Source organism: Lygodium microphyllum, chromosome 26 (assembly GCF_053477565.2).
Source record: "Lygodium microphyllum isolate KBCC chromosome 26, Lygodium_microphyllum_v1.1.10, whole genome shotgun sequence".
Taxonomy (NCBI): Eukaryota; Viridiplantae; Streptophyta; class Polypodiopsida; order Schizaeales; family Lygodiaceae; genus Lygodium; species Lygodium microphyllum.
Window position 1 is genome coordinate 47,179,696 of NC_141160.1, and position 22,192 is coordinate 47,201,887.

Here is a 22,192-nt window from a genome sequence, read left to right on the forward strand (position 1 = left end):
TCTATAGGATGGGACAAGACGGTTTATTGCACAGATGTGTGTGTGAGCACGAGATGCATGACACATTAAACGAAGCACATGGCGGAATCACTGGCGGGCATTTTAGTGGGGACACAACAGCCTGAAAGGTGCTACAATCCCAGCTATGGTGGCCCACCCTATTCCGCGATGCAGCTAAATTTGTAAAGCACTGCGATGAGTGCCAAAGGACCAAAGTGCCTATGCGAAAGGACAAGATGGAGATGACCCCTGTCATAGCCCAACAACCCTTTGAAACATGGGGCATCGATTTTATTGGGCCTGTCAGTCCTGCAGCACAATATTCCCAAGCTCGATACATCATAGTGGCAACCAACTATTTAACGAAATGGGCAGAGGCACAAGCCACGAGGAAGAACGATGCTAGGACCACTGCAAAATTCTTGTGGGAGCAGGTCATTTCACGGTTCGGTTGTCCAATCGAACTTGTAAGTGACCAAGGCACACACTTCATTAATGAAGTGATTGCCCACTTGCTCTCTACCTTCCTAATAATTCATCGGAAGTCCTCTCCTTATTACCCTCAGGCTAATGGCCAAGCCGAATCCACAAACAAAATTCTAGTCAATGTGCTTACAAAAGTTTTGTCTACTTCGAGAAGTGACTGGGATAACAAGCTAATGGTGGCCTTGTGGGCCTATCGCACAGCTTATAAAACGGCTATAGGACAGACGCCCTTTAGGCTGACTTACGGAACTGAAGCCATTCTGCCCGTAGAATTCTTCATCCCTAGTTTGAGGCTGGTAGTCCAAGAACATTGGGAGGGGAGAGAGGCTTGGACTAACCGCTTAGTAGAACTTGAGCGCTTAACGGAGACCCAACTCCTCGCCACTCATTCTCTCATTTGTGAAAAGGCTCGACGAAAGATGTGGTTTGACAAGCATGTCACGCAGTGAGACTTCGAACAAGGGGACCTTGTTCTGCTGTACTCAGTAAAAGGACATAAATAGAAGATGAAGTTTCGGGGGCTAGGGCCTTTCAGGGTACGGGTAATCGGTAGGACCGGAAATGTCAAGTTGGAGACACTTGACGGTGAGGGAATAGGCTTTTTTAATGGCAGCCGCATTAAGAAGTACTATCCTCCACCCATGCTAGAACCCCCACTGAATGTCCGCATGGCTATTGTAACTGACCTGACAGATCAGGATGAAGAAGTAGTGGCACCGGCATACCTGCGGATCATAGTTGCAGTAGGAGCGGTGTATTCTTTCGACGCCTTGATTAATGAAGGTGCTGACTGCAACATCCTAACACATGACCATTGGACACGCATTGGTCAACCGCAACTACAGCCCACTAATGCTCAACTCACCCCGTTTGGGGATACCGCTTACCCACTCCTAGGAAAATGCAAGATGGTCGTTTCCATCGAGTCTGAAAGTTTACCGACCTTCTTCCATGTGTTGCCTGACACTAAGGACGCTGGTAATATATCACTATTAGGTCGCACTTTCAAGAAACAAACCAACTGTAATGTGGATTACAACCTAAATCACATACATCTTGCATCGGCAATGTGTGTATAGTGATGACTTTCAGCAAGGGCTGCCCTAACTCCCCCACTTTTACGAAGCCGCCGATAGAAACCCCTAGAACCACGCTTTAGCTCGAGTCTAAACAGACGAAAACTACGGCCTCGTGCCAAATTCTCAACCCCAGACTCACGCCCACCAAGAGCGCTCCCAAGGCCAAAGAGTCCAAGTTTCTATGGGTGCCGAAACGACAAAAACCACATCCGGGTAAACTACCCAAGTGTAATCCTAAACGTCCAAATTATCAACCGTCCCGACCCAAGAGGCAGCCTAGGCGCTATCGCTGTAGACGCACAACCACGCTGCGCTGGATTCCCAAAGACCTCTTGCCGGCACAAGGATACCACGAGGGCAATCCCTGGATTTGGGTGCCTAAAAAGGGCCAACTAAGAAGCTCATCTACAAGCACCCTAACAAGAGGGGTTTGCACAAGTGGCACCCAGGACACAGTTAACGGGCCAGGGCCAGTGATGGCTAGCAAGCCTCAGCTCGTCTATCGACCAAAGCAAAGGCCCCAGGCCTTAAACCTACCTAATCCTAAGAACTTACAAACCACGATGATTGCCCGCTCAGAATCGAGTACAACCCCCATGCCTCTAGAGCTTCCTACAGTGTCTCAAAGTGTTTCCCACTGCGAGGCCCGAACCGTGACACGGTTGAGGAAGTCACAACTGTCTAGTCTAGTTGCACCAGCACCACCAGAGGTTCTTAAACCCTCCTATGCAATATGACCTTTCCTCTCTTTGGCTAAGGACCTTGCCGCAACTTCTGGGGATGATTTAATAACCTGCACTAAAATGTTAGATGAAACTTTCACTACATTTGCTAGAAGCTACGAGAGGCTAGACCTAGGTCTTCTTGACGAAACGCTTGCTTCGGATGTTCGTGCATTACCATGCACTTGGGAGGAATACGAACTTATGACCACTAAAGTTCCCAAAATTGCTGCAGAACTGATAGCAAACGATGAAATCTCGAAGGATCAGGCTGCACTCAGAATACTTATCACTTCTTACCATAAGCCTCCACGTTCTGCGCTTGAACAAGAGCTGCAAGAGCTCACGCAGATGGCAAGCTCACCTTCCACATTCTTGCAGCAGTGGTTTACGCTAAGGATCCAATGGGAGAAAAGAGGTTGTCGCATAATGACCAATGCTGAGAAACGTAGGGCAATCAAAACTATCAAATATGACCCCACGTACGTGGACCCTATCTCATTTAGGGTCTTGGCCATCACCCGTGATCAGCATTTGGACGACCATGTGCTCGCCCACCCCTACATTGACCAATTCATCACCCAAGAGGAATTACATGTTGCCAGTCGCCTCAATACCGGAGATCTCTTCCATGACGTTTTGACATACATTTCCCAAGTCTCCATCCAACCATCCACTCTGGATTGTCATGCCCAACTCGAATACAATCCAAACTTCTATGATTGGCTATTGGCTAGGTGAGTCAACCCACGTGAACAAGTGCTTACCTCGCCCTTCCTGTGCTAATCCTAAGAAGGATTCTTTGAAAGATTCCTGACGGAGGGGGGAGCAAGGTGACCAAGAGCAGAGCAAAGATGAAAGGTTATGTTATCCAGCTAGCAGATTGTTATAATTAAGAAAGTTTCTATGGAAGAATATTGCAGAATAAAACAATAGCAATGCTGAAGCCTCTAAGCAAGTGTGCCCACTTTAAGCCCATCTATTTTTCTCTCAGACTTAGTTCTAATTAGAAATGCGCCGATTGTTAGGCACTAAATGTTGGCATGGTGTGTTGACAGGTCACCGCCATGGTAGGACAGGACAAATGAGGCAAGCTACCATTCTCAAAAGAGGAAATGACCGAATTCAGCATCGCCGTCGAGACACGCGGATTTAGTCACTTCACTTTCAAGCACACACTGAATCTGGACGAAGCCATCATGGAGGAACCCACAATCAAAGACTTAGTGGACAGATGTCATCTCCACAAGTAAGTGGAAAAGGTGGGGCAGGCGGTGGATTACAGTATGTGCACGGATTTCCTGAGGAATTTTGACAAAAGCAGGAACTGTGGCACTGTCACAGTAAGGACAGGGGAGCAAGAAAGGAGAATCTAAGTGCCCCTCAATGCAACGATCATAGAAAAGGCCCTGGGGCTTGTGCCAAAGAAAGAGAGAAGGCCGAGGCGAGACGTTTACACCATGCTGGGGGTCAAGAAAGAAGTGGTGCGTACTGTGGATGGAATTAGCTTGGCTGACATCCCGGACCCAGCGGTGAAACTACAAGCAAAAATGATCCATACCCTCTTCTCGGGCCAGCGTTACAATGCGCTGATGAACAGGATCAGGGTCCTACTGTTGGAAAGTATAGCAGTAGGAACCCCTGAAGAAATAGACTGGAATGGATTCGTATAGAAGACCATTCAAAGTTCAGCTGCTCTCCTCACTCCAGTGGAAGCACCAGTAGAAGGAGAGTCCCCTGCCTCAACAGCGCACTCCGCAAGGAAGAAACCTGTGTCGAAAGCGGCTACAATCAGATGCGGGGGCATCCTGATAGCCATCATAGACGAAGCAATAAAGAATGAGGGCATCATGGAGGAGGAAGCGACGCATCAAAGCTCAGCTCACCAGGGCGGAGGGGAATCGAGCGAAGGAACAGTGAGCAACAAGGGACAGCAGGAAGTGCCGCCTCCACAAGCGACCAAACCCGCAGAACAAAGAAAAAGTGATAGGAGACAGAATGAGAAAAAAGAGAAATTAAGTAAGGAAGAACGGGCTGACATCAAAAAAGCTAAGAAGGAGTCTCAAAGCGCCGAGGAAGAAAGGAGGAGGAAAGAGGAGGAGGAGCTCACCAGAATATGAGAGGAGTCGAAGAAGGCGCAAGAGGACAGGAAAAGGAGGGCAGAGGAAGAAGCCAAGGAGCAGCGACTCAAGGAACTGGCCGAACTGGCGGAAGCCACTTGAAGGTTGGTGGAAGAGACCCATGGGGGCGGAGGACTCGAACCCGCAAGCCCTCGCCATAAAGCCGAAGCCAGCACAAGTGTGGAAGCAGCACCGGTGGTCGTAGGCAAGGGCAAGTCCCTCCTACATCCACTCCCTCCCTCCTTTGTGCCAACAACAGCTGAAATCACGACCGTTGCCGCTGCACACCCCATGCCTCCTCTCGATGTTGCACACCTGATGACCATGATGCAGATGCTCGTGAGCAGGGTGGCCGAAATTGTCCCTGAAACTCAATTGAAAAGGCCTGCCGTCGTAGATGCAGAGTCTCGGTAAGACCCCAAATGACAGAGACTGGAGGCATCGACCACCACGCCCAATACTCCCATACTTGCCCCAGACTATGACGCATATGTAGCCGAGTTACTGACTCAATAGGACAAGGCAAAAGAAGAGAAGAAGGTGGCCCTGCTGGACTTAGAGAAAGAAAAGGAGACGTCAGCAGCCCTCATGCTAGAGGTCTCAAGGCAGGAAGCTGACAGACGGAGAGAGATAAAGGCGCTGCAAGACCAGCTAGAGGAGAAAACGAAGCAAGCCCAAACCAATGAAAGCCGCCTTAGGCAAAGGCTGGAGGATGAGGAGCAGAGCCTGGTGCAGAACAAAGGAACATAAAACTTTTGATGCAGCAATACAGTGATCTCCAGCAAAGGGTGGCCCAAGTGGAAAAGCTCTACTGGGAGGCTCAGGAAGAAGAAGCCACTGTTCCACAAGAGCCTGCAGCGGAGCCCCAGTCATGGCACGAGCAAGAAGAACAGGACAGGCTAATCAGGGAAATCAAATTCCTGAAAAATGAAGGGCCAGGGGTCTCAGCAGCTGAAGCAAAATGACTGCAGGATGAAGTACAGAGATTGCAAGATACACTGGAGACCTCCCAGGAAGATGTGGAAGCCCTCATGGCCATGACCTTTAATCAGAAGAGGCTGTTCCGCGCTGAGATCGAGAGCCTAGAATAGTTGTTCCAAGAGAAATCAGAAATCCTGACCGAAGCGCACCACAGGCTCAGCATCGTTGATCAAGCAAGAGGGATCGCTAAAGAACAGCTAGCTCAGAAACTAAAAGAAAGAAACTAGTTATGGCTCTTATCAAATGAGTAGCAATAGGTGGTAACCACCCTGGCGGGCCAGCAAGACAAACAAAGGCAAAAGATGGAGGAGAGAGCCATGGAGTGGGAAAGAAAGAACTTTGACATGGTGAGGGATTTAACAGAATGGCGTGCGGTGGCAGAGTGTGAAAGAATGCTGGCCGAGGGTAGGGCTGAGGCTGCAGAGATAACCATTAAGACCCAGCGATAGGCCTTTCTCAACACGGTGCTCCACGTGACACAAGCCGAGGGCGATGATACAGTGGAACAGGTAAAAAGAAAGTTGGAACTAAGCACCCGAGCGCTACGATACGGCCTTCACGAGCGGGAGCTTCCAACAAGTACACGAATAACTAAAGAGCAACAGTTCTACTACCTGCGCTGTATGGGCCTTTCCACTGCGGAGCTCAAGGAGTTGGTTTTTCGGGAGCAGGAGCAGCCACCGCCACTACCACCAGTCGTTCCTCCTGTGGTAGATCGAAATGTCGAAGGGGGCCCGGACTTCGAGCAAGATGAGGACGAAGAGCCACCAAGGATGCTGAGTCCGCCTCAACCAGAGATCCTACAGGAGGAACCTGCCGACGTCGAGCTACCTGAATGCATAATTGTAGCAAGGAGAAGGCGGCAAGAGCTAGCGGAGGAGGCCCAACGCCGAGTACGCATACTTCCACGACAACTTCCTGAGGAGCCCATGCCGCTGCGAAATGATACACATCCTGTAGATTGGCCCCAGGAGTTGATCATATGGCGCCAGAGAGAGCTACATAGGAGGCCATTCGAGCTTTCATTCTCTTTTTCACGCCCCCTGGACCGGGCCCTACCTCTAGGAGTCGTAGCCAAGATCAAAGATCTAGCTAACGAACTCGCAAATAGATGGATGGAAGAGAGAAGCATGATAATAACCAGGTGGAGACAAGAACCACAAGAATACTAGGAAGACAAGGTCGGTCTGGTTCCCAAATCTGTCCAAGGCTATGAGGCACAACCAAAATGGCAGAGGAGGATTTGGGACACCAATTTTGATGCCTGGACCACATTTTGTAGCTCCCTCCCCGAAGAGCGCAATGATCCCATCTACATGCCCTACCCCCGTAGGCATGGAGTGGATTACAACAGAGATTTGCATGGGGATTTTGACTTCCCGAGAATCCATAATGTAAATGCTAGAAGCCCGGAGGAATGCTTAGTGTTTAGGGTAGAAGATCTGCTTCCCTCCATAAATCGCTTCCTTGTAGATTTCTCTTCTTGCCCCGATCCAGCATTCTTAACCACTTGTAATTACCTCCAACTTCTCAAATTCCTGCTGCTCCAGAAACCTGCCATCTCCCTCCACTCTTTTTTTATCTTAACCTAGGAATAGATAGTAGAGCCATGACGAGGTTGATGATGCGCGCTACTCTCCTCCTAGCTTTCTGCTTAGAGCTATTAGAAAATATGAGTGACACCCGTTTTGCAAGGTGTAATCACCCCTTTTTGTCCACCACTCCTCTAAGAGCTAGGGCCGGTATTAAGGAATACTTACAAAGTGGCGCAATTGTATCACGAGGCCTACGACCGCCCCGTACTAAATAGGTGCCCCATACATTGCCCAATGTACCCTCTCTCATTCACAACAACAACAAAAAAAAAAACTGCTTACGGTCTTCATTCACTATTGTGGTGCACCATACTCACCGCATCTAGAGTCCTCTCTAACCCCTCCCCCACTTCACACTTAGGGCACATCAAGGGCAGGACTTTCGGACCTGTCACCCTGAGTTCCGCACCGCACCTCAGAAGCCGCACAAACTGGGTCCTCAAGTGTGGGGCATTACCAAGGGCTTGCCCAAGGTTAGACCCATCTCCCAGTTCCACTGGCATGGGCACCATGCACTACACAGTGAGATGGACACACCCCCTAGGAAGTGCACCACTTTTCTTACAGGTTATGTTCATGTTTCAAGAACGGGCTGCGTGGATGAAGGCGATCATCTACTACATCCTCCAATGACAAGGAATTTTTCCAGAAGTCGTACATGATCCCATTACTGCAACTTCAGGAGCTTCACTGTGAAGGTTTCAATGGCTCAACAGATTTCATGTTGACAACCGTCAGCCTACTGATGGGCTGCCATTGGCATAGATCTTGGAACCTCACCGTCTGATGATCCACACCCACTGCCTCAAGATCTATGGATCGCTTATTAGCACCACAAGCCTAAAGACTTTCAACTCAAAACTGAAGGTCCTCTACTCCACGACAAGGGTTTTTCGGCCTAGGCCACAGCTTTTCAAGGCAAACAACATTCGGGGGTTTTTCCAGAATAAATCCCTCCAATACCGTCCTCCTAAGGGAATGCTTCTTGTTTCAAGCGTTTCGGATACTCAAACGACGACCTGCTCCATAAAGGGTGCTAGAACAGTGATAAGGATGCCAAGAATCGTGAGGAAGACTAAAACACACTGGAATCTCTCCTGGTCATCGTCATCACACCCCATCACCTCTCATTCCCAAGTCTCAGTGTCCTCTACCCACCTGTCACACCTAGCAATAGCATCATCTATCCCACTACTTCCCACCACAGTGCCATGGGACTGGCACTCGTCTGGGAGGGGGGTAATGTTAACCCCAACACGAAGAAAGCAAGAGAAAGCGGAAAAGACACAGGGAAAAGGTGGGAAAAAGGGTAGCCCGACTGAAGGAAGAAGAGGAAAAAAGACCAAAAGCGCAAGGGCAACCTTAAAAGTCCAAGGCAAATGCCGAAGGGGAAAGGCGCATTTTAAAATGGAAAAGGCCCACCCTGAAATATTGTAAAAGAGCGCCGAGCTCTCACCCGTGCAATTTGTAAATGCAGACATGCAGTGGAAAGGAAGCTAGGAGGATAGACGGACAATGAGAAAAGGGGCCTAGGCTAATGGCTGGCCATGTAAAAAAGGGGGATGACCGCCCATGGAAATTAGGGCATGTATATAAAGTTAAAAAATGAATGAGAAGAGCATTCTTGTGTGTGGCAGACAGCGTCTTCTTCTTCTCCTCTTGTTTCTTACCTTCTTTCCTCCTTGCTTGTGCTTGAGAGAGGGACTGAGAGAGTGTGAGGGAGGGAGGGAGTGATCGTGTGAGGGCGAGGGATCTTGGAGAAGAAGCTCTCCATCTTCTCTCTTCATCTTCTCCTCCTCTCTTCTCTTCTCTTGTCTCGAACGTGGCTATGGAGGATGAAGCTCATGGGAGAGGGATTGAGGTTGCTTGAGCTTGCCTCAAGGATCGTGGAGTTGCAGGGGTGCAAGAGAGAGGAAGGTACTCGATCAAGCATCAAGGTAAACTCGCTACACCCACAAGGTAGGCATTGCGCGACGGCTATGTGAGAGGTAGCCATGGCTGCTCAATTCAAAACACTTGAGTAATAAGTGGTCCATAGGTCTCGGGGTAGAGCTCGAAGAGCTCCCACACAGTGCTATTCTTCTAAAGTGTTAGCTTTCCCTAACACTTTATGGCATTCAATGATTGATTCTATAGTCCTAAACCAACGATCGAATAAAGCCTCTACTCATGTGCAGAACAATAACCAACTGAGGGTGGATCTTTTAGCTTATCTTTCCAAGAACCATCCATTTGATTCACCCTTATTTGATGCCTTCTATCAACAAATGGCCCATCACTATGATGCTTATTTTTCCCTTTATCAATCAACTCAGCAGCCATCTTACCTCTCCTTTTCCAACCTCAGGGTGCTCCTCAAATTCCAATCTTTACCTATTGTTCTTTCATTGAAGATCGAGTCTTTTCTCCTTCTCCACCTTGCCCTTCCCAATCTATCCATATACCTTCCCACTTTTCCTGCTTATCAATTAACACCTTTCTTAACTGATTCGCCTAAATTCTCAGCTAATCCTTCTTTAGCTTATTCCTCATTTTATGATGTTTCCTACCCATCTCTTCATCCTCTTTTACCCATTCCTCTTCCATCTCCTACTACTTCTATTTCTCAATCCCCTCAGTTGGTTAGTGGGTATAAAGGATTTGATCAGCAGATTCCAAGAAGAAGAGGATGGAGCCCAACTAATTCTCTTATGGGACCACAGATTAATTGGCCATTAATTCCAGGGGACTGGACAATTGCTAGTCAAGCGTACCAAAATTATCTCCATTTTGCCCAACAATATTCACAATCTCCAGATCCTTCGATGAGATTAATAGCCCATTTTGCTTGGTACCTAGCATATATGCATAGGCATTCCCATAATGATCAAAAATAAATTCCCAAGTTATGTATGAATCTCAATGTGAATATTGATTCCCAACAACTGGATGTCGTATATTTTCATGCCCTTTGTCTACCTAGCAGATACCTTGTCTTGCTAGAAAGGATGTGCTACCTTCAATTCTTTCAAAATCCTCCAAAATCTTTTGTAGATGAATCCTTATCCATGGATCATTTTCCTAATCATCAAGCTTTCAAGAGGGATCATCTTCACTGATATCCCTGGATGTATTTTCTATGCTTCTTAATGATATATCTCTCTTTTGGAGGTGCCATTCAGATGGTTATTTTGTGTTTGTGTTGTATTAATTTTTATGTGATGAGTTTGTGCTGGTTGAATATTGGATTTTTTTGAGAACTCTCTTTTCAATTATTGACACTGATGGTGATGGTTGATGGAAAGCCTATGATGCAACACTGAAGAACCTCTTATATCCTTTAAAAATTTGTCATGACTTTCTATTGTTTATAAGATGTGTTACTAGATAACATTGTTTTCCTTTAGTTGTATTATTTCTTAGACACAGGTGATATGTTGGAGTTGTGGTTGGGTGATTATTGAAGATGCTACAAAAGATCAAATTGAGATCTTTATTGAACTTATATTCTTATTTTCCTTAGGTCACAAGAACGCTTCCTTTCTAAGTGTGGGGATATGTTGAATGCTGAAATGACTAGATTTTTATGGTTGATTTTTGTTGATTTTGAGGCCTGAATGGTTGATTTTTTATGGATTTTGAGTGATGTTTAGTTTTTTTGGAAGTGTTTGAAAGTATTTTTGGATGTTATTAATTATGTTTTGGAATCTCATGATGATTCTTAGTAGAAATATGAGGCTTTGTGATGTTCTTATAGGTTCTGTTGAGGTTCTGATTGGTTCCGATACCTTTTGTTTAGCTTTTGTTTTGTTCTGATTTTCTTCTGTATAAAGCATGGATTGATGATTGACGAAGGTTGAGGTCGTTTGAAAGATTATTGAATAGTTTTTGATATTTTGGGATGGTTTTAGTATGAGTTATGAGGCTCTGATGTTCTTTGATGACCTTCTGTTAACTCTCTATAGACTTTGTTCCTGCTCTGTTTATGTTATGTTATGTTCTGTAGATCTTCTGTAAGCGTTCTGTGATATGAGGGTATACTTTGGGAAATTTTTATAGATTTTGGAAAGGATGAATCTAATTTCAAAAGAGCTAAAACAAATGAAAGTAGTTGTTGAAGACTGAAGAGAGGACTAAAGTGAAGTGATAGTAGTGAGCTATGAAGAGACACTGTAGTGGCTCTAGTGCCCTTTCATATCAGACATACCTCTTGAGATGTGCATCCACGACCTAAGAAGGATTATTGTGAGTTATTATTGATTATTTTAGTGAGGAGATGATGTACTATTGATAGAGAGAGAAAGAGAGAGTCAGAGATAGTCAATTCTATCAAAACAATGTATCTATCTATGAGAGATTGAGAGAGAGAACTATGAAGACAATGAAGATGAATACTATGTGATTATTTAAATTTAATAGTGGTGTCTTTCTTTTGTGTTTCTTACTCTATTTATGGATTCTATGAAGATGTTGAAGATTATGGTTGATTCTATTCAATCTGTGGGAGATATCTACTATGATATTGCGTGAAGATTTGTTCTTTTCCTTGTTGTGGTTCTCAAAAGAATGAAACAAAAGCTTGTTGATGTTACAAGATAGATTTTCTTGTTGTAGAAACCCCTTTTCCTTGGTGTTCCTCTTGGGGTTCCATTCATTTTAAATTGATTTTTTCAAGGAAGGTTCCTTACAGCAGCAAAATATTACATCCTTGCCCCCTTAGGAATCAAGATGTCCTCATCTCGAAAGGAATTGGCGGTATTGTTGGTTGAGAGTACTCTCGCCAATTCATGTTGCATCTTCTTCTGGATAGTCCTTCCATTGGATGAGGTACTCTTTGAGGGTCCTACTCCTCAATCTCTTTTCTTGAGTGTCTAAGATTCTATTTGGCTAGAGCCCAAGGACTCCTTGGCTTGGCATTACAACTTGTTGATCATTGAGCACATGGCTAGGATTGGATACATATTTTTTTAGTAGGCTCACATGAAATACATTTTGAACCTTTACGTTCTCGGGGAGTTGGAGTTTTTAGGCATTGGACCCTAGGCACTTGAGGATCTTGTAGGGTCCGCAATACCTTGGACTCAATTTCTTAAATTCTCCCAATGTTAAGGAACTCTTCTTGGGTTGTATAGGAATAAAAACCATATCTCCCTCATTGAAGAGTCGCTCTTATCTATTTAGATCTGCATAGGCTTTCTACCTATCCTTGGCAACTCTAATGTCTTGTCTCATGGCCTTGACCTGCTCGCCCATTTCCTCAAGCATTTTCTTGGAAGCTTCTACCCTTAAGGTAGGATCTGAAAAGTTCAATGGAGTACGATAATCGTGCCCATACAATGCTTTAAAAGGTGCCATTTTAATGCCTTATTAGTAGGAAGCATTATAAGCAAACTCTATGAATGGTAGATATTGGATCCATTTTTTGGACTCGCGACAGCAATATGCCCTAAGGATATCTTCAATGACTTGGTTGACCCTCTCTGTTTGGCCATCAGTTTGAGGGTGATAGGCTGTACTGAAACAGAGTTGTTTAGTCCCAATGGCCTCGAATATCCCTCTCCAAAAATGAGATGTGAAGAGGGAATCATGGTCACTAACGATCCTTCTAGGCAACCCATGGAGTCTGAATATCTCCTTGATGAACAATCTGGCAATATCTGAAACTTTATAGTTTGTCTTGAATAGAATGAGGTGTGCAACCTTGGTGAGCATGTCTAATATAACCATAATTGAATTGTACCCTCCTTGAACTAAAGATAATCCAACAACAAAGTCCATACTGATAAATTCCCACTTCATTTGGGGGATGTCAAGACGTTGCAGCTTCCTAGGCATCTTGACATGTTCTGCCTTAATGTGTTGGCAAGACAAACATTCCGTGACGTATTTGAGTACGTCTCCCTTAAGCCTTTCCCAATGATAGCTCTTTTTGACCGTGTTGAGGGTCTTGACATATCCGGGATGGCCTGAAAAGGGGGAGTCATGTGCTTCCCAAAGTATTCTCTGTTTGAGTTTCTTGCTTGAGGGTATGCATAATCTTGTCCTAAAATAGGTGTCCCTCGTTGACAGAAAACTCTTGATACTTGACCTTAATTCTAGGGTTTTGGTCCTTTTCCAAAATCTCCTTCATCATCTTTAGATATTCTAGTCATGGTTAGCTTCCTCCTTGGCTAATTCAAGGATAGGGTTGCTAGGCATTGACACTATGGTGGCCAATGATTCCGGCATCGAGGGTTCCTCCATGATAAGAGAGTTGAGGAATGCCTTGCAAATTAAGGCATGAGCGACCACATTCTCTTTATCATGTCAATACCTGATCTCAAAGTCATATTCTTGCAGAACCTCAATCCAGTGGCGTTGCCTCATATTGAGGTTAGTCTGGGTGAAGATCTATTTAAGGCTCTTATGGTTTGTGACCAAAGAGAACTTGTTGCCCCAAGCAAATAGTGTCGCCAAAGCTTGAGATCATGAACAACTATTAATAGTTCCAGGTCTTGGATAGCAAAATTGCTTTTGTGGATTTTTTGCTTCCTCGAAGAATATGCTATAGGATGGCCTTCTTGTATTAGTACACAACCTAGCGCAAGTGAACTAGCATCCATGGCAACTTCAAACTCCTTGCTCAAGTCAAGGAGTTTCAGAATCAGTGATGTCACTAAGCTATGCTTGAGTTGATCACAACTTCATTTCTCAGTGGCCGTCCACACTATGGCAACCTACTTTTTCAACAAATTTGTGAGGGGTGCTGCAATTAAGGCATAGTCCTTAATGAAAATCATGTACCAACTTGTTAATCCAAGAAAGCTACACACTTCTTTAACAGTATTTGGTGGAGGCCACTCTTGGACATCCTTAACCTTTGTAGGATCTATAGAGATTCCTTCATTTGACACAATAAATCCAAGATATTTGATATGCCTCTGAGGAAGGCACACTTTTTCTTCTTGGCATAGAGCTTATGAGTCCTCATGGTCTCAAGGACAATGCGAACTTGGGATTCATGATCCTCCTCTTCCTTGGATTAAATCAAGGTGTCATCAAAGAAGACAAGCACAAAATATTGAGATATTGTCTAAAAATGTCCTACATTAGCCTGTTAAAGATGACAAAGGCATTAGTCAATCCAAAAGAAATTATTGTGAATTCAAAATGACCATATCTAGTGTTGAATGCCGTCTTAGGAATATCCTCTTCTTTGACGTGGCCTGGAGAATATTTTTGCTCCCTGCAATCGATCAAGTAACTCGTCTATCCTTGGGACAGGATATTTATTCTCTTGATGGTTACTTGGTTCATGCCTTTATAATCAATGCAAAGGCGAATAGTACCATCCTTCTTCTTTTGGAACAGGATTGGAGCCCCCCAAGGAGAACTGCTGGGGCGTATGTATCCTTGGTCCAATAGCTATTTGAGTTGTTCCTTTAACTCAATAGCTTCAGGAATTGACATCTTGTAGGGCCTTTTGCGACTAGTGCAGCTCCTGTTATTAGCTTAATCTCATGATCCACTTCCCTAGGCAAAGGTAATTCTATCAATTCCTCTAGAAATACATCCGTATACTCTTTTAGTCATGACAATTCTTCATTGAAATCCTCTACATGTTCTGGTTTGTTTAGCTTGATTAGATAGACGGGTAATCCTTTTCTTATTCATTGAGCTATTTGCGATGCCTTAGCTAGCTAGATCTTTGGTTTACCTGCTTCTCCTTGAGTTGTAACATGCTCCTTAGGATTTTGAAAGAAGACTTGCCCTTTTCCACAATGGATGTGAGCGTCATTAGGGATTAGCCAATCCATCCCGAGTAGGCATTCATGGACTCCTAGATTCATTACCCTAAAATTAACAGATGTGGGCTCGTTTCCAAGTAGGAATTCCACCTTAGCAGTTTATCTAGTGCAAGTGATCTCTCACCCGTTTGCTAGTTCAACAAGAAAAGTAGGTGTAGCTATAGTGGCTATCCCTAACCTTCTTGCACAAGCTAGTGAAATGAAACAATGAGTGCTGCCACATTCAATGAGGGTTTTGAATTTCTTACCTTGGCAATCCAAGGGTGTTTGGATCACTAAAAATTGGTAGTTCGGCCCCTTTTAATGGAGAGTGGCATGAATGGATGCCCTCTAAATGTCAGCAGAATGCGAACACACTAGGACGACCTGAAATTTGGGTTCATAATGGACAAGGTCTCCTGAGAGCACCCTAGCGTCGAATTTTGGACATCCTACTTTATGCAGAGATACCGCCCGGTAGCAGCCCGATAGCAGCCCGATAGACGTCAGAGAGTCTCTCTCTCTCTGACGTGTGTGCGGCCGGGCAGTTGTAGTCCGGACTCCGCACCCCTCGGCGTTTACTTCTCTCTCGATCTAACATGTTTCCTTCCTCTCTGCACTAGTCGCCAGTCACCCGGTAGACGTGCCAGTCGCAGCGTGCGAGTCGACGTGTCACCCAATAGTCGCCAGTTGCAGTGAGTGGCCTGGTAGACGTGCCAGTCGCCACTGGCCAGTCGCAGCGTGTCACGTCAGAGAGCCTCTCTCTGACGAACGTCAGAGAGAGAGAGAGAGAAGCGCGTTTACTTCTCTCTCTCTCTGAGTCTGACACATCTCAGAGAGAGAGAGAAGCTCGTTTACCTCTCTCTCTCTCCGACGTGTCTGACACGTCAGAGAGAGAGAGAGAGAAGCGTGTTTACTTCTCTCTCTCTCTCTGACATGTGGTAGAGAGAGAAGTAATTCTCTCTCTCTCTCTCTCTCTGATCTTGCAGTCACACCCTTTTTGATGCTGCGCCTGCAGTCACATGGTTTTTTTATGATGCGCCTGCGGTCACACGCTCACCGGTGATGTGTATCTCCTGGCAGAAGTCCAGTCCAGTCAAGTATGCTTTTCGATCCAAGCTCGCTCCTCCGTCAGAGAGAGAGAGAGAGAGAGAGAGAGAAGTAACCAGGAGAGAGAGAGAGAGAGAGAGAAGCGTGTTGAGTGGTGGATTGCGATACATTGTTGTGATATATTTTTTGGTTGCGATATATTTTTTGGTGCGTGCTTCTCTCTCTCTTTGTATGATCTGTCGTCAAAATATACTTCTCTCCTATCCACTTTCTCTTGCCTGCTGCTTATTTAAGTTAGTTAGTTTACTTGAGTTAGTTAGTTGCTTGAGCTAATTTACTTGAGAAAAAAAAATTGTGTTAGTTCACTTGAGTTAGTTCACATTTGCATTGTTGCATTCCCATTGTTGCTCAGAGTTTAGTTAGTTTAGTTATTTAGTTAGTTTTGGTTGTTTAGTTAGTTAGTTTAGTTAGTTTTGGTTGTTCATTTAGTTTAGTTAGTTTATTGAATTAGTTGATTAGACTATAACTTAGTTTTTTATTTAGTTAGTTAGTTTATTTAATTAGTTATTTAGTTAGTTTAGTTGTTTGTGGTTCTTTAGTTAGTTTATTTAGTTAGTAGTTACTTTAGATATAGTTTAGGGTTTTTTTTTTGTTTTAGTTTATATATGTTTTAGTTACTTGAGAGAGAGAGAGAGAGAGAGAGAGGGGGGGAGAGAGAGAGAGAGAGAGAGAGAGAGAGGGAGAGGGAGAGAGTTCAGTTTTGGTTGTTTGTGATTAGTTAGTTTAGTTAGTTTATTTAGTTATTGGCCAGTTGAACAGCATGTTGGCTTAGATTTTGGAAATCATCACAATGTGGAAAATTCCGTGGCTAATGAGTCACGTGTTCATAATATTGTTGTTTTTTATCCCTAAAGTGGTGGATTGTGCTCCATTTTAAATGCTTTGCCTGCAATGGTGGCAACATTACTTTTGTTTGGAAGACACTGTTGCCGAAATGGAAAAGTAATGTTGCCACCATTGCAACATCCACCATAGCCATTGCATGATTTGTTACATGGTATGCACCCTCAGAGTAGGATATTTAAAAACAACATACGAGCATACAATAGTGCTCTTGCATTTGTATCACTCGGAGCTAATGTTGACAAGCTACCTCTTATCAGGAATGGTTACACCTTTAGAGTGCATGGCTCTGCTTATCACCGTATAGGTACTTTGCTTCCTGATGTGCAGCGTCAAGAAAGGCCAAGATTTGCTCAACTATATGTTTATGATACCGAGCATGAGTTGCTTAATAGACTGGGGATTATGCATGATTTATTACCAAACTTGCTAGGGGAGCTTCAATGTATGATGCATTGACACAACATATATGCACGTGCTTTTAGGTCAGTGGGTTTGCAATTGCAAAATAATCCCGTGCAAGAACTAAGAATGAGTATTTTTTGTATTCAAAGAACCAGTAAACAATACTCTGCTCCTGCACTGAGGTTGCAACTATCATGCCAGGGCAGGGTGATGAGGGTAATCTTGACCATCAGGATATTCATGTTTACACTCGGGGTGGTCGATGTGTTGCTATTTCAAACTTGCATAGGGCATATATGCCAATGCTATATGTCCTCCTTTTTCCTATGGGGGATGATGGTTGGCATGTAAAGGTTCCCTACAGTAATGTTAGTGTTCCTATTAACATATATGAATTGTCCAATAAAAATTGTGTTACCCAGATGCAGTTTTATGCATTTCGTCTTCAAGTGCATGAAGATACTGAGGTGTGCATATTGTGTGCTGGTCGACTATTGCAGCAATTTATTGTTGATGCTTATTGTAGTATAGAGCAGTGCAGGTTAACTTGGTGTCTCCAGAATCAATCAGTGTTACGATCGGAGGCCTACAAAGGCTTGGCAGACATGGTGGGAGCAAACGATAATGGGACAATGCCGATTGTTGGTGCCTCTGTTGGCAAGAGGATAGTTTTACCATTGTCATTCACAGGTGGACCAAGGCACATGTATCAATTATATCAGGATGCCATGGCTATAGTGCGATGTAAGGGAAAACCTGACCTTTTTATAACACTGACATGCAATCCAAAGTGGTTGGAGATAAGTAATGCTTTCTTTCCTGGGCAAAGTGCTTATGACCGTCCGGATTTGACTGCTCGCGTGTTTCATAAAAAGCATGTTGATTTAATGTATACATTGTTGCGGAAGGATCTCTTTGGAAAGGTTGCTGGCTATGTTACTATGATTGAATTCCAAAAGAGGGGGCTACCACATTCTCATACTTTGCTAATTTTAGAGCCGTCTTTCAAACCTTCTGAAGCATGTCACTACGATAGACTGGTTTGTGCTGAGTTACCCAATAGAGTTAAGTTTCTAGCCTTATTTGAGACAATTTCAAAGTGCAACATTCATGGGCCTTGCGGAGGATTGAACCCCAAGAGTCCCTGTATGGACAAGGGTAGATGTACTAAATATTACCTGCGAAAATTAGTGGGCATGACAACGGTTGATAGTTCTCGCTATCCCGTTTATTGAAGACGAGATGATGGAAACTCTATGATCATAAATGGTAATGTTATTGATAATCGATGGATTGTTTCATATAATCCATTCTTGAGTAAAAAATATAATGCACACATAAATTTGGAGTTCTGCTCGACAATTGCCGCTGTGAAGTATTTGTATAAGTATGTGTACAAGGGGCATGATCGTGAAACCGTCAAATTTTCTGTTGGGGTTGATTCAGTCCAGAATGGTGGCGATGCTCACGAGGTGGATGAGATACAAAGTTATTTGGATGCACGATATGTTTCTGCCTCTGAGGCATGTTGGCGGATCTATGATTACGCATTGCACGATGAAAAGCCTGATATACAACGTTTGCAGGTACACTTACCTGGTGAGAACTATGTGGTGTTTCGGGATACAGATAGTATACCAGATGTTGTGCGGAATGAAGACCTCCAGAAAACTACTCTTACTGAATGGTTTGTGTGTAACTGCATTCATCCAGAGGCTAGGACTATTCGCTATCAAGACTTTCTAGTGTATTGGGTGTGGAATGCACGACATAAGATGTGGACTAGAAGGAAGCGTGGGAATACATGTGGTCGGATGTATTTTGTGGCGCCTGCCTGTGGTGAGCTCTACTATTTGCGGATGCTTTTAACAGAGTGTCAGGGATGTACTTCTTTTGAAGATTTGCGTACTGTTGATAATGTGATCTGTGATACTTTTAGGGATGCTTGCATTGCAAGGGGCATGTTGGAGAGCGATGATGAATATGTTGGGTGCTTAGAAGAAGCTGCCTCTGTGCAAACTGGTGCTCAACTCCGAACTTTATTTGTTGCAATTTTGGTCTTTTGTGAGCCAGCTCGGCCTGGCCATCTATGGGAAATATTTTTGGTGCCAATAGTAGAGGATATCATGTATAGATTGCAGCTACAGCACGTGCACGCCTCTCTTGGTGTTCTACAGCATGAGGCATCTAACATGGCTTTGTTGCATCTGTAAGACCTTTTACGTCATGTAGAACGAAGACTCTGTGATTTTGGTGGATTGCCTGAACCTCATCAACCAAAATCACAACTGCATGCTAACCCTCTTTTGCAAGATGAATATGCATACAACATATCAGAACAACATAAGGTTTATGAATCCATGGAGGGAATGTTGAATGAAGGACAAATAATTGCCTTTGGTGCAGTCATGGATGTAGTTGATACAGATACTGGGGATGTATTCTTTTTGGATGGTCTTGCTGGGTCTGGGAAGACTTTCCTATACAAATGTTTACTTGCGAAGGTGCGCAGTGGTGGTCGCATTGCATTGGCAACAACATCATCTGGCATTGCTGCCTTGCTTTTGCCAGGTGGTCGTACAGCTCACTCGAGGTTTAAAATCCCAGTAGAATTGAATAATCGATCCACTTGCAATATTCCTGTTCAAGTGACCTTGCTTGGTTATTGAGACAAACAAGCCTTATTTTGTGGGATGAGGCTCCTATGACCCATCGATATGCCTTCGAAGCAGTTGATAGAACTCTGAGAGATGTTATGAGCTGTGATAAGCCATTTCGTGGAAAAGTTGTTTTGTTTGGGGGGGATTTTAGACAGGTCTTGCCGGTTGTGGTAAAGGGAACATGTGAGGATATTGTTAATGCTGCATTGTGTTACTCTGATTTGTGGCGTTACATAAGGGTGCTAAGGCTATCTGGCAATATGCGAGTGTCGACAGCTGGTAGTGTGGTGGACAATGAGTTCATCTATTGGATTCAAGGAATAGGGGATGGAATGGGTATTACCGAAAGTTGTGATAAGTTGTGTGTCCCACCTGGCATGATATTAAAAGGGCACTCTATCGAAACACTGATTGATAGTGTCTACAGTGACATGTCCAATGTGGGTGGCTACAAGTCGTATTTTAGTGAGCGGGCTATATTTGCCTCGCGGAATATAGAGGTGGCTACTTTGAATGATCGTGCATTGCAACTAATGCCAGGGGAGGTCAGACAATATTATAGTGCAGATTCAATTGCAGAGACCGATGACTCATTTTTGTACTCTGTTGAGTATTTAAATACATTGGACCTTGGAGGTGGATTTCCTCCTCATTTATTGCTGCTGAAGATAAATGCACCTATTATTCTTCTTAGAAACCTAAATCTAGGGAGGGGTATGTGTAATGGTACGTGATTGATATGTAGAGCTTTCAATAGGAAAGTGATAGATGCTCAGATAATAATAGGGGCAAATGTGGGCGAACGAGTTTTTATTCCCCGGATTACTTTTGTTTCGAATGCTACACAATTGCCATTTACTATGAAGCGGAGACAGTTTCCCATCTGATTGGCTTTCGCTATGACAATCAACAAGTCACAGGGGCAAACTTTGTTCATCGTTGGGCTTTATCTAAAGGCACCAATATTTACACATGGTCAGCTGCATGTTGCATTTTCAAGGGTAAAATCTTCGCATGGTGTGAAAGTGCTATTGGATGAAGAGGATGGGGATATGACCACAAACATTGTATACAAGGATGTTCTCCGAAAGGTGCAGTAATGTGCATTACTTTCTTTGCGGAGATGTAATTATTGATGACCATGTAGGGACATTGGTTTTGCATATATGTGAATTACTCTCTGTTGCTTTCTTTGTGGAGATACAGTTATTGACCATGCAGGGACGTTGGTTTTGGATATGTGTGAATTGCTCTCTATGCCCTGTTTGGTTGGTATATACTCTCTTGGAAGTATATTTTTTTCATATTTCACTATTCATTTAACTTTTGTAGATGTCTACCCTAGAGTGGCACTATTACCCAACTTCTGACTATCAAAAGGAGCTACAGTGCACATTACTCACTATAGCTCCTGATGATATCATAAGAAGGACACTTGCAAGGGTCATCGATCGTTTATATGATGATGTTAATATCGACATCAAGCTTTCAGTTTTTATTGAAGTTGTACATTGTGGATACACACAATGTTTTCAGGTGCATATGTATGAGGTTGACCATAAGAAGATATTTCAACGCTCTCATACAAATAAGATACCGAGGCATTGGTTCAAGTATGGATTCAAAGATTTGGGTTGTTTTGTGACGCTGCATCAACGTTTGTCAGTACCTACGGAGTGGTTCATAAATGTTCGACCAGGTATTATTATAGTTCGGGATGGAATGATCTTTGTTAGTTGTTCCATGTACTTATATTGTAATTTTTGTTTTAATGCAGGTGGTAAAGAGAGAGGTAGGACCGTTTCATCGCCCATGCGATTACCAATGGAAACTGTGGGATCGTTCCCTGCTTCATCTTCACATATTTTGCTCAAGGAGGAGGATTTTGTTAATGATTCCTCGAAGAAAATGAAGATTTCTTTCCATTAGGCATCTTCGAGACATTTTCTTTTTTTGTTGGCATCGGCCATTTGCCTATGGTACTTGGAAACACGTCGGTTCCTTATGCTTGGCCTTTGTGGCTTCATTTTGACTAGGTCTCTTATAGAATTTCTTTTTGTGGTGCTTGGTCTTTGTCTCAATTATGACCCGTTTTAGTGTAACGTTGTTGTTCCACGTACTTATATTGTGATTTTTGTTCCGATGTTGATCATTTTCAAAAAAAATTATATGTCTAGGATGGAAATCATCCAGATCGCGGACAGCACGGCGCACGCAGGGAGCTCGAACAGACACGGCGCAGATCTGGACAGCGACGGCAAATTTCTGCAATGTTGGAGCTGTAGATCACCAATGTTGGTGTTTAGAGTGACAGGAGGCAGCGCCCTGAGCCAAGGAACATTTCTCCAGAAGAAATCGTGTTGAAATTCTACCTGTGGAGGGAGATCAAGAAGCTCCAAGTGAGCTGGGTCATGTTGGCTATGGAGGACACCCAAAGCAGAAGCAG

The 22,192-nt window shown here is 44.0% G+C and overlaps 1 protein-coding gene across 1 annotated transcript; it reads left to right on the plus strand.

Moving 5' to 3' along the window:
• Window positions 1-19,790: 19,790 nt before the first annotated feature.
• LOC148013231 (uncharacterized) lies at window positions 19,791-21,675 on the plus strand. Its single transcript, XM_087667858.1, has 3 exons — window positions 19,791-20,291; window positions 21,283-21,445; window positions 21,524-21,675. Exons 1-3 carry the CDS (start codon window positions 19,791-19,793, stop codon window positions 21,673-21,675), a joined length of 816 nt encoding a protein of 271 aa, XP_087523984.1.
• The last annotated feature ends 517 nt before the right edge of the window (window positions 21,676-22,192 follow it).